Source organism: Maniola jurtina, chromosome 22 (genome assembly GCF_905333055.1).
Source record: "Maniola jurtina chromosome 22, ilManJurt1.1, whole genome shotgun sequence".
NCBI classification, from domain to species: Eukaryota; Metazoa; Arthropoda; class Insecta; order Lepidoptera; family Nymphalidae; genus Maniola; species Maniola jurtina.
Genome location: NC_060050.1, coordinates 11,697,392 through 11,710,245, shown reverse-complemented (window position 1 = coordinate 11,710,245; position 12,854 = coordinate 11,697,392). Strand labels below are relative to the sequence as shown.

Genomic DNA, 12,854 nt, shown 5'->3' with positions numbered 1-12,854 from the left:
ATCGAGTTCATAGCTTCAACGTTAAACATACGAGTACGTCAAATTAAGACTATGATTAATGAGTTCAACTTCTCCGCCAAATTAATGAATAGCCAACAAGAACCCGTGTGAATGAGATAACAATGAAAAAAAAACTATTTCAACACGTGTTGATTTCGACGTATGTAATTAATTTTTATAATCCCCCGGAACGAAGCGCAGCCATATTTAAAAAGACTTAAAAAAACGGCCATGGATTAGATTGCTAGACAAAACAAACTTGCTATCGCAACTTCGCCTATAAAGAGTTAATTTTAAAATTCCGTTGCGTCTTAGATAGTAAATTTTAGAAGCTCTTAAACGTGTTCATATAATATAAGCTTATGCCCACGACTTTGTCGTCATGGACTACACAAATTTCAAACCGCTTTAGGGGTTGAATTTGAATATGAAATCATAATAGCGTTCTGCGAATGCCTTTCAACCGATACATTACAGTAGATTGAGCTGTGCGTTGATAAATTAGTCAGTCAGTCGGATTTTGCTGTTTATATTTAGACTAGCGATCACCCACGGCTTCACTTCCGTGGGAATTTCTAAAAATCTCGTTATTCCTTGTCCAGATTGTCTAGATAACGTCTGTGCAAAGCTTTCTAGTTCTAAGGATTTGAGCTAGGCTAATGCCTAGGTATGGGCCAGTCAGTGAACATTTCTTTTTATATTTATAAGATTTATTGTCAGTAAAACCAAATAAGAAACCGCTGTTCTTAATAATCCTTTTATGATTCACTCTATCATGGTCTAGAATAGGCGAAAGGCCTAGCAATAACGGATGTAAGTTCTGGGTCACCACTCACCATCAAATTTGTTGAAGAACCAATTGGTTGTGTCACTGTTCGCAGCTTGATTAACTTTATAATTAGTAACAGTGTCACAAAGATAGTTTGTCTTCACGCTTTCTTTATTAATTTTGTTAAACGGGAAGTTTCTAATTCTGATTCTTTTCCTCCTATTGTTAGAAATACTTTCCAAGCCACTGCATACTGAAACCAACCTAATAACATAATATGAACCTTCTTATCCGTCTTTTCAAATGACCATGGGCAAAAATTTATGGAGTCTGATCCAGACTCCATAAATTCCCCCCCCCCCCCCCCCAAACAGTGTTAAAAGTTCATAAGTTATGCCATAATATGAAAGTAAGTATACATGTATTTGAGGTACAATTTGAGATATACAAAATCATAATTGCTTAATAAAATGCACATAGCTCCGAAAAGCACTAACGTCCCCTGGGGCAGACGTGTTCTGGAGTGGAGACCGCGTATCAGCAAGCGCAGTGTGGGACGACCTCCGACCCGCTGGACTGACGACCTTGGTGGATGAGGATCGTGTGTGGTGGCATGCTCTTGGGAAGGCCTATGTCCAGCAGTGGACGCTTACAGGCTGATTGATTGAACTCCGAAAAGTTAGAAATGCGTGCCCGGGATCGAACCCCCAATCTCCAGTATAAGAGGTGAACGTCTTAACCACCGGCTATCGCAGCTTGTACGGCAGAAAATTTTGGCTCTAATATAAAAGTGGCAAAAAACGCAAGAAACATAATTAAATGTGGTCACAGACGTCAATTAGAATCGATTCGGTCATTCTTTAATCATTCAACGTATCGAGTTACTGATTGTGATTGATGATGAACTTCACTGACTCCAGAAATGACAATGGCCGCCATTGAGCAACTATGCTCTTAATTAATGTTTTGAATATTTGAGCTGATAGATAAATGTCTGATCATTACTTGAGGTGGTGATAGTTTAGTGGTTAAAGATTTAGGCCTCTCACGAAATAAGAATGTATGCATGAATGTCCGGGCATAAAATAAGAATGTATGTATGAATGCCCGGGCATAAAATAATAATGTATTTATGAATGTCGGGGCATAAAATAAGGGTGTATGTATGAATGTCCGAGCAAAAATAAAAATGTATGTGGTAGGTATAAATGTCTGGGCATAAAATAAGAATGTATGTATAAATGTCCGGGCATAAAATAAGAGTGTATTACTACCTATATTATAAATGCGAGAGTGTGATTGCTTGTTTGTTGGTTTGTCCTTTAATCAAGTTGCAACAGAGCAACGGATTGATGTGATTTTTTGCATGGCTATAGTTAAAATCCTTGAGAGTGACATAGGCTACTTTTTATCCCGGAAAATGAAAAAGCTCCCACGGGATTCTTAAGAACCTAAATCCACGCGGACAAAGTCGCGGGCATCGTCTAGTTATCTATAAAAAATGTCTTTACACTTTTTTACATTTCATTTATAATGATGTTGCGAAGATTTGTACAAATTTTCAGCTCTATGCGAATTATTATAACCTTGAATATCTATTTTGACTGGGCTATTATTATTTTACCTATTATACAGAGTTACAGAGGTCTATCTAGTTATAGGATAATCTAAATCCGCTAATTCTGAAGAATCCCAAGCTATGTTTATTTAAAAAAAAAAACTAGGAGCCGTACCGTGCACTGTACCTGTAGTGTTCAAGATTGACACCAAATTATTTCCAAATATTTTAGCCAGTTTCTAGTAGCTAAATAGATTAATTAATGCCGAAACTGGTTAGCTTTTACGACATATTGGTAGCAAATATCAATATTGTAGTCAATAAAATAACAATTAAGTATAGCTTTCGCAAGTCGTTTAGAGTTGAATTTTAAATAGAGCTACGTTTAGTGCATTATCGGTGTTTGATAACAGTAATGAGGTTGTTGAACTCTGAAAAAATTGTATTATTATGTTGTTAAGTCATTAAATCTGATTTGGTGATCGTAATTCTTATCAGAATAAGTATTGTAGGTATATTGATTATGTTGGAACTGTTATAACGGAGATAAAAATCGGCGATAGCCTACAATTCGCATGGCATTGCAATGTCAGTTGCTGTGCGGGTGTGCGGAGCATCCCCACCTCGATTGCCATGTCCACCTGTCGCGAACTACAATAGTTAAGACTTCGGCCTTGGGATAAGTGACTTCAGGGGTCCAGGGTTCAATCCCGGGCATGCGTCTGTAATTTTTCGGAGTATTTTAGTGCGTGAGTAATTATAGTGCGTTGCAATTCAATATCACTTGCTTTAACGGTAAAGGAAGACATGATCTATGGTAAAATAGCTTTAAATTCGATAAAAATGCGGGTTAACTTCATGTGAACTATAGGTATAGTTCGCGACAGGTCGATATGACAATCGGGTAATGGTGAGTCGTAGAAAGAAACGCCCCGCACACCCGCGTAGCGACCGCCCTACGAGTATCACGCACCAGGATAACGCGGGCGCTGTGCGGGTCTGCGGGGCATCCCTTCCCCGATTGCCATCTCGGCCTGTCGCGAAAGTTCACGTATCTGTACTATTATGTATTTTGTGGTCAGGGTCCCTGCATATTACCTACTAGATGAAACCCGCGACTTCGTCCGCGTGGATCTAGGTTTTTTAGAAATCCTGTGGGAACCCTTTGATTTTCCGGTATAAAAATTCCGGTAAAAGTCTGTCCGTCCCCGAGATGTAAGCTAACTTTGTACCTACCTTTCATCGAAATCGGTTAAACTTTTGGGCCGTGAAAAGCTAGCAGAGAGACAGACAGACAGACACACTTTTGCATTTATAGAATTATCTCGTCATAGTCCCAAAAATTCATAGACAAGACGTCAAAACACAATGCTCCTATAACGGGAAGCGTACATCAAAGCGTCGTCTAAATCCGTCATTAGCGGCTGCCAAAACTCGCCGAAAAACTCCGCCACAAATACACCGGCTTCCTAATTGCCGGCTATATCTGTTATCAACGTCACGGGGTCAATGGCCGCGCTTATCTATCGTTTTCCACGCTTTCCGGATTTTGTTGGTTCGTTATGCATTTTTACATTAAGAATTTTACTAGCTAAGTCACCCAGTCTTCGCACGGGTGGCCAAACCTATTATAATCTTAACTACGTACATAATTATTGTACGTAGGTGATCCCATAGTAACTTACTATTACTTATTAGTATGAATTAGTCTGGGAAATGAAATAAAACTACTGTTATTATATAATAGTTTCCTTTTTAATATCAACACCCAACACATTCTTAACATATGTGAATCAAATCAAAATATCTATCTTTTAAAAATACTAGATGTTGCTCCCGATATCGTTAGGTTTTTAACGCCGTGGGAAATCTTTAATTTTCTGGGATAAAAAGTAGCCTAAGATGCCCGTCTTCAAGACGCAAGTTCTGTACCAAATGAATCATATCCACGACTTCCAGGTCCATTTAGATTTTAAGAATTCCGTGAATATGCTTTGCTTTTCCGGGACAAAAGTAGCCGATGTCTTTCCCTGGGATGGAAGCTATGTCCATACCAAATTTCATCAAAAATGATTAAACAGGTAGGGCGTCAAAAGCTAACACACTGACAGACAGACACACATTCGCATTTATAATATTAGTATGGTATATGGATTAGCATAGATGCAGATCCTGTCTTTGACATTGGCCGCTTGCAATTCTTCATAGCTATATTCGCTCCCGAATCAGAATAATTTAACAGGGCTCTCTCCGTCAGTCGTTTCATACAATCGTAGTTCCAATTTTATTTCAATATTAAGCAACCAAAGTCCATGAAATTTTGCAGACTTATTCTAGAAACGAATATCTGTGTCTGTGGTGTCTTAGATTTTTCTAAAAATATGTAGTTTTAAAATTACAGGGGCTCAAAGATTTGTATGAAATTTTTTAAGACCGCGTAACTTTGAAACCGAATATTTTAACAGAAATCTGGAAAACCACGGACATAGATATTAGTTTCTAGAATATGTCTGCAAAATTTCATGGACTTTGGTTGCTTAATACTTAAATGAAATTGGAACTACGATTGTATGAAACGAGTGACGGAGAGAGCCCTCTTAAGTAGATTTCTATGAATATAATGTTAATAATTACATTCTTTAGAACTAAAAAAGATACCAGGCGAGGTGAATCAACCAACTATTTAACAAGTATACCATCCTATCATTTGGGATTTCCAGCTAAATAAATATGCAGTAAACAACAGCTCTACTTCGAATTTCACGATTCATTTAGAACTAGATGATTGCCCACAACTTCGTCCGCGTGGATTTAGGTTTTGAAAAAATCCCGTAGGAACTCTTTCGTTTCCCGGGGTAAAAAATCGCCTATATCAATTTCCGGGATTCAAGATATCGCGTACCAAATTCCATATAAATCGGTTAAACGGATGGGCCTTTAAAAATTCCGCTGGAACTCTTTCATTTCCGTGATAAAAAAATGTCCTTCCCCGGGATTTACCTAAGTTAATTCTGTAGTAGTATTTGTGTGTAGTATTAAACATCAAAATCGGTTAAACTGTTGGACCGTGAAAAGTTAGCAGGCAGACAGACAGACTTTCGCATCTATACTAATAAATAAAATTGGAGTGTCTGTCTGTAATTTCGAAATAACTACCTCATATTAAGCTCATATGGTTATTTGAACGATACCATAACTGAATCACACGTTTTTAAAATTTTTGTCTGTCTGTCTGTCTGTCTGTCTGTCTGTCTGTCTGTCTGTCTATCTGTCTGTCTGTCTGTCTGTCTGTCTGTCTGTCTGTTTGAAAAGGCTAATCTTTGGAACGGCTGAACCGATTTTGACGGGACTTTCACAGGCAAGTAGAGGATTGACCAGGGCGTAAAATAGGCTACTTTTTTAACCGACTTTCAAAAAGGGAGTTGTGTTTTTCTACCTATGTACACCGAAATCTCCGAGATTTCTGAACCGATTTGCGTCATTTCTTTTTTAATCGATAGAGGAACTTTGCGACATTGTTTCATAAAAAATTTGGAGTCCAACTCCTCAATCCTGATGCTGCAGGGGATCTGACCAATCCACGCGGGCGAAGCTGCGGGCATCAGCTAGTTTATAATATTAACTAGAGGATGCCCGCGACTTCGTCCGCGTGGGTTTAGGTTTTGAAAAAATCCCGTGGGAATTTTTTCATTTCCCGGGATAAAAAATCGCCTAAATCAATTTCCGGGATTCAAGCTATCACTGTACCAAATTCCATATAAATCGGTTAAACGGATAGGCCTTTAAAAATTCCGCTGGAACTCTTTCATTTCCGTGATAAAAAATGTCCTTCCCCGGGATTTACCTAAGTTAATTCTGTAGTAGTATTTGTGTGTAGTGTTAAACATCAAAATCGGTTAAACTTTTGGACCGTGAAAAGTTAGCAGGCAGACAGACACACTTTCGCATTTATAATATTAACTAGAGGATGCCCGCGACTTCGTCCGCGTGGGTTTAGGTTTTGAAAAAATCCCGTGGGAATTTTTTCATTTCCCGGGATAAAAAATCGCCTAAATCAATTTCCGGGATTCAAGCTATCACTGTACCAAATTCCATATAAATCGGTTAAACGGATGGGCCTTTAAGGATACCCTGGGAACTTTGATTTTTGGGGATAGAAAGTAGATCAAAATCGATGAACATGTTGGGCCGTGAAAACTTAGCAGACAGACAGACAGATAGACACACTTTTGTATTTATAATATTATTTAGAATTATGTCCCTAAACCATCTTTGAAACGCATAAATCTTGTATCAGCGTGATTTCGTGCAAATACATGATAAATTATACAAAAGGTCGCACCAAGGCTGCTCGGAATTATAAATATATCGCCATTCCTCAATGCCTGCTGTGATACACATTATTTTAATTACTTACACTCAATTCAGATTAATATTTATTTGAAGAATCATATTTTGAGGAATTAGTAATAATTACACAGTTAATTTTTTTCGCGATTATAGGTATGTACCTATAGTTTGTAACACCGAGGAGTCTGTGATTTATAGCCTACTAGCTGATGCCCGCGACTTCGTTCGTGGATATAGGTGTCTATCCCGTGGAAACTCATTGGTTTTTCGGGATAAAAAGTAGCCTATGTAACCTACAATAGAATTGTAGATAATCCAAGGTATAATCTATCTCCATTTCTTCTTCTCCTAGTGACCTGTGACACGCGTACGGACAGACGGGCTGACGGGCAGACCGACAGACAGCAGAGTGACATATTAATAGGGCTCCATATATCCTTTAGCTACGGAACCCTAACAAACTTATAGTTGTAGCTAATTTCATTGCTACTTATATGTGTAGAGGCATGCAGCCTCTTTTAAGACCGGCAGCTGCGAAGAAAGCAACACACTTTGCAGCTGTCACTTAGAGAACACAATTTGAATTCGGAGCGATTCAAAATATCTTGCTGGCCTGGACGAACCCCGGGCAGCGCATTCAACCTATTCACTTAAGACCATCAAGACCGAAACACCTCGGTCTAGCATCAAGCTCCGGACCTCGTTTTTCTACCACAGTTTTAATTGTAACCAAAGCACATATTGTAAATACAGCCCAAGTAATACAAATAATAATATGTAGTGGTATTTTTATTTATCAAGTTATCTATCATACGCTGCATGGCTGCTACATATTCTGGTGACCGCCGAGAAGAACACGCAAACATAATATGTGTATTGCTTATACATCGATGGTATTGCTGCCATAATAGTTGGCTCGCTACAGCTGAACCTTTGAACCCTTTGAACCCGACGCGCTGGTTCATACATGCCTCGTGAGGACATATCCGAGGCGCCCTAAGGAGGATCCAGGTTCTATAAAAACATTAATTTGTTCTTCTGTGCTGCAAAACATATTCGAACAATTATTTATTATTATTGTGTCATTTATTTTTCATTTTTTTGGTGAAAGACATTTTGGAGTGACAATTGACTTTTTAAATTTTAAAATCCTTATAAGAACTCTTCTATCTACACGCATAAACAATAGAGACATTAAGTGACTTCGAACTTTCAAAAACTTAAAAACTAAATTAAAACGTTAAATTAGTGTCATAATATTTGTAAACATTTCAAATTTTATTTTGTGTATTTTTTATGTTGTGATTCTTTTCTTTTCCGTGTAAGGTTTTCAGCTGCATAAAATGGATAAAAAAGTCAAAGAGTTAGAGGAGGAGAAGGCAGCTCTGTTAAAAAAAATTAAGGACTTAGCAGGAACCGCCCTACCTCTGATGGAGGAAAACGAATCGCTCCGTACCAAATTGGCTAACGTATCGGAAACCCCTACGGAGCATTCTAAAATTTGTAAGGTTACGGCAAAACTTCCTCCTGTCTGGGTGGATCGCCCCGTTGTTTGGTTCGCCCAGGTAGAGGCGCAATTTGAGATTTCAGGGATTACGGTAGACCAAACAAAATTTAATTATGTTGTTGCTCAGCTCGACTCACGTGTCATTGGTGAGGTCGAAGACATTATAACTCATCCCCCGCCTACTGACCGTTTCGCTTTCTTAAAAAAGGAGCTCATCCGTCGGTTGTCGACGTCAGAGGAGCAGAGGGTCCGACAGCTTATTAATGACGAAGTACTAGGAGATCGTAAGCCGTCCCAGTTTCTTCGCCATTTGCGTTCCCTGGCCGGTCACGTACTTACCGACCAGAATATTTTGCGTCAACTTTGGATGCGCCGCTTGCCACAACATTTGCAAGCCATATTAGCTGCGCAGTCCGAAATTTCATTAGATAAGGTTGCCGAATTGGCAGACAAAATTTTAGAGGTCTCCCCTGACATCAGGGCACCTTCTACTTCTGCTAGTTTGTCTGATCCCAGTGTGTCTTCGCTTCTTAAACGCATTGAGGAGTTAACTGAACAAGTTGCTGCGCTTAGCAGGAATAGGGATCATAGACGTACGAGGAGTAGATCTAGAGGTCGTTTTTCTAATAACAATTTTAAATCAACTTCTCCTCACAGATCATAGAGCAATGGTGGTGGAGAGATGTGCTGGTACCATCGAAGGTTTTCTTCACGTGCCCTGAAGTGCATCAAACCATGTTCCTATACAGGGCAGGAAAACGCCAAAGACAGTCAGTAGGGGCGATGCCTGACTGTCCAGTTGATACTCGCCGTTTATTTGTCACTGAGGTTAAATCTAAATTGCGTTTCTTAATAGACACTGGCTCTGATCTTTCGTGCTACCCGGTGACTTGGATTGATCGACCTCCTAAGGCTACCGAGTTTACCATGCGCGCCGCTAATGGCAGCGATATTAAAACATATGGTACAATTACCTTAGTATTAGATTTAGGCCTTCGCCGTGAATTCAAGTGGCACTTTATAATATGCGATGTTAACACCGCTATTATAGGGGCCGATTTCTTATCATATTTTAATTTATTGCCAAATTGCAGAAGCGGTCGGCTGATCGACAACACTACTGGTCTTTCTCATATGGCATCCATAACTGCAGATGGCCATGTTAGCGTAAAGACCGTAAATGGTAAGCATGAAATATTATCTAAGTTTCCTGCTATTTTAAGGCCTCCAGGCCCTGTGCGTGATATCAAACATACCACGGTGCACTACATCCGAACGACGGATGGTCCGCCGGTATCGTGTCGTCCACGCCGCCTGGGCCCACACAAATTAGCCATCGCAAAGAAAGAGTTCGCAAATATGATTGCATGCGGCTCTGCTAGACCTTCCGATAGTCCCTGGTCTTCAGCTTTGCACCTGGCTCCAAAAGGAGACGCTGATTGGCGTCCCTGCGGTGATTACCGGGCTTTAAACGCGCGCACGATACCCGACAGGTATCCCGTGCGTCACATAGGCGATCTCAACCAAAATTTACGTGGATCAACAGTCTTTAGCACAATTGATCTAGTGAAAGCTTACCAGCAGATTCCCGTTGCAAAAGACGACATTTGTAAGACAGCTATTATAACTCCTTTTGGTCTGTTCGAGTTTCCTTACATGACTTTTGGACTCCGTAACGCTGGGCAAACATTTCAGCGATTCATTGACGAAGTTGTCCGAGGTCTTGATTTTTGTTTCGCATACGTGGATGATATTCTTGTTTTTTCTAAAGATCCACAGGAACACGCGGATCACTTACATATTTTATTCAAACGCTTAGAACAATACGGCGTTGTAATAAACGAAAATAAATGCCGTTTTAATGTTTCAGAAGTAAAGTTCCTAGGTTATAAAATCAGCGCCGCTGGCGTAAGCGCACCAGCTGAACGCATCAAGGATCTTCAGGAGTTTCCCTTGCCGAAGACGGTACAAGGTGTTCGAAGATTCCTCGGTATGGTGAATTTTTATCGTAAGTTTTTACCGGGCATAGCCCAGTACCAGGCTCCACTCATTGATGCTCTGTCAGCCATTCAAGGTAAAGGCGCTAAGCCGTTTATTTGGACGCCTGACTTAGAGCGTAGTTTCAACTCGTGCAAGGAGAGTTTAGCTAACGCAACTCTGTTAGCTCATCCAGTCGCCGACGCTCAACTCGGATTATTTACCGATGCATCTAACTCACACGTCGGCGCTTGTTTACAACAACAAGTTAATAAGGGTTGGCAACCAATTGCATTTTTTAGCAAAAAGCTAACTGTAAAGCAATCCGAATGGCCGGCTTACTACAGAGAGCTTCTGGCCATTTATGAAAGCGTGCAACATTTTAAGCACATTCTTGAAGGTCAACAGGCCACCATTTATACTGATCACAAACCCTTATTATATGTTTTCACTCAACGGCGTGAGAAACTTCCGCCTGTACAATTGAATCAATTAGTATTTATTTCACAGTTCACTACGGATATTCAGCACGTAAAGGGTGCTGACAATTTGGTCGCCGATGCTTTTTCGCGTGTGGAGAGCATCTCCTTAGAAGACGACCTAGCTGCACTCGCGCAGTCACAAGCTTCCGATGAAGAATTAAAGAGCCTGCGCAATCAAACTTCCATGAATTTAGACTGCATAACGGTACCTGGTACGAATATCAAACTGGTATGTGATGTTTCTACGGGAAAACCCCGTCCTTACGTAACTCCACAGTTTAGGAGGAGCATTTTTGAAAAACTTCACAACCTCAGTCATCCAGGTGTTCGAGCAACTGCTCGTCTAGTCATGGATCGTTATGTATGGCCATCTATACAGAAGGATTGTCGGATGTGGGCACGAGCTTGCCAAGCTTGCCAACGTTCGAAGATCACTCGTCATACATCTTCCCCATTATCAACCTTTAGTCCACCATCTGAACGTTTTTCTGTAATTCACTTAGACATAGTAGGTCCCTTACCTTATTCCTCTGGTTTTAAGTACTGCCTCACAGTCATTGACCGTTTTACGCGATGGCCTGAGGTATTCCCAATGCCAGACATTACTGCAGAAACATGTGCTAGCGTTTTCTTAGCTGGCTGGGTGGCGAGACTAGGGTGTCCAGTAACCATTATAACTGACAGGGGTTCTCAATTCAGCTCGCATCTCTTCACGAAGATCGTCGAGTTGACCGGTGCACAGCATCGGATGACGTCATCGTACCATCCTCAGTGCAACGGTATGGTAGAGCGGTTACATCGACAGCTCAAGGCAGCCATTATGTGCCATGCCAACCCACAATGGACCGAGGTATTACCATTAGTACTCCTAGGTATTAGGAGCGCATGGAAGGAAGACCTTGGATTATCCAGTGCGGAGCTGGTCTACGGAGAAGCTTTGCGATTACCGGGTGAATTTTTCAACCCGCCTACTAATGATCGTGTTTCTGACCCGGCGTACTTCGCTGATAGGCTTCGCAATTATATGTCAGAGTTATCTCCGACTCCATCGTCGAGACGTGGTAAAACAGTGTTCTACATTCCGAAGGATTTATCCTCCGCTGATTACGTTTTCTTGCGTCGAGGAACAATGAAAAGGTCATTGGAACAACCATACACTGGCCCATACAAAGTCTTAGAACGTGGTGAGAAGAATTTTAAACTTGAAGTGAAAGGCAAACCAATGGCAGTAACCATTGATCGTTTAAAACCGGCTTATATCTTTCAACCTCAACAAGCCGATTTGCCTTCTCAAACTTCTCATCCTTCTCCACCTTCTCACCCTTCGCAATCGTCTCAACCTTCTGTCACTACTCGTTCCGGTCGTAGGGTTCGCTTCCTCGTACCCTATCAAGCTGCTTAGCAAATAATTTATTAATTTTTTTTATTTTCTCTTCTTTTTCACTCCGTAGGGGGGTGATGTAGAGGCATGCAGCCTCTTTTAAGACCGGCAGCTGCGAAGAAAGCAACACACTTTGCAGCTGTCACTTAGAGAACACAATTTGAATTCGGAGCGATTCAAAATATCTTGCTGGCCTGGACGAACCCCGGGCAGCGCATTCAACCTATTCACTTAAGACCATCAAGACCGAAACACCTCGGTCTAGCATCAAGCTCCGGACCTCGTTTTTCTACCACAGTTTTAATTGTAACCAAAGCACATATTGTAAATACAGCCCAAGTAATACAAATAATAATATGTAGTGGTATTTTTATTTATCAAGTTATCTATCATACGCTGCATGGCTGCTACATATGTAGATTTTTGACGCGAGTGAAAAAAAAAATGTATATTTTTATACATTTTTTTCACAGTAGTGGACGCTTTAACAAGTCAGACTTGCGCTTGGTCGAATTTTTCATTGAAAAGCAATTGAAAAGGTTCAGATAATGTTAAAACGTGAAAGCGGCATTCAAGAAGCAAACGTACATAAATAAAGAGGATTTTATGTAATTAATTCGACAACCGGTCACAAATGCAAATAGCCGAGTCCCAAATCCACGCGGTCACAGATTATGTAATGCGGGCAGTAGCGCAACTGGTATCATGACATTGTCAGGGTCATGATACCAAGTGCACAACTGTCCAGGAATTATTTATAGAAATCCGAGTAACTGGGACAAATAGTTATAAAATCTGAATAACAGAATCTAAACATGGTTCTTGCAACG

The 12,854-nt window shown here is 40.4% G+C and overlaps 2 protein-coding genes across 3 annotated transcripts in view; one reads left to right on the top strand and one right to left on the bottom strand.

The window, feature by feature from the left end:
* LOC123876881 (fibroblast growth factor 10) overlaps window positions 1–12,854 on the bottom strand; it is a 248,910-nt gene that overhangs the window by 180,667 nt on the left and 55,389 nt on the right. The window lies entirely within an intron of this gene.
* Window positions 10,167–12,095, top strand: LOC123876882. The gene is made up of 2 exons (XM_045923283.1): window positions 10,167–10,174; window positions 11,343–12,095. The coding sequence occupies exon 2, from the start codon at window positions 11,392–11,394 to the stop codon at window positions 12,043–12,045; it is 654 nt and encodes a 217-aa protein (XP_045779239.1). The 5' UTR covers window positions 10,167–10,174; window positions 11,343–11,391; the 3' UTR covers window positions 12,046–12,095.

Bases quoted from the DNA above. Each gene is read 5' to 3' on its own strand.
- LOC123876882 (XM_045923283.1), top strand. From the start codon at position 11,392: ATGACGTCATCGTACCATCCTCAGTGCAACGGTATGGTAGAGCGGTTA.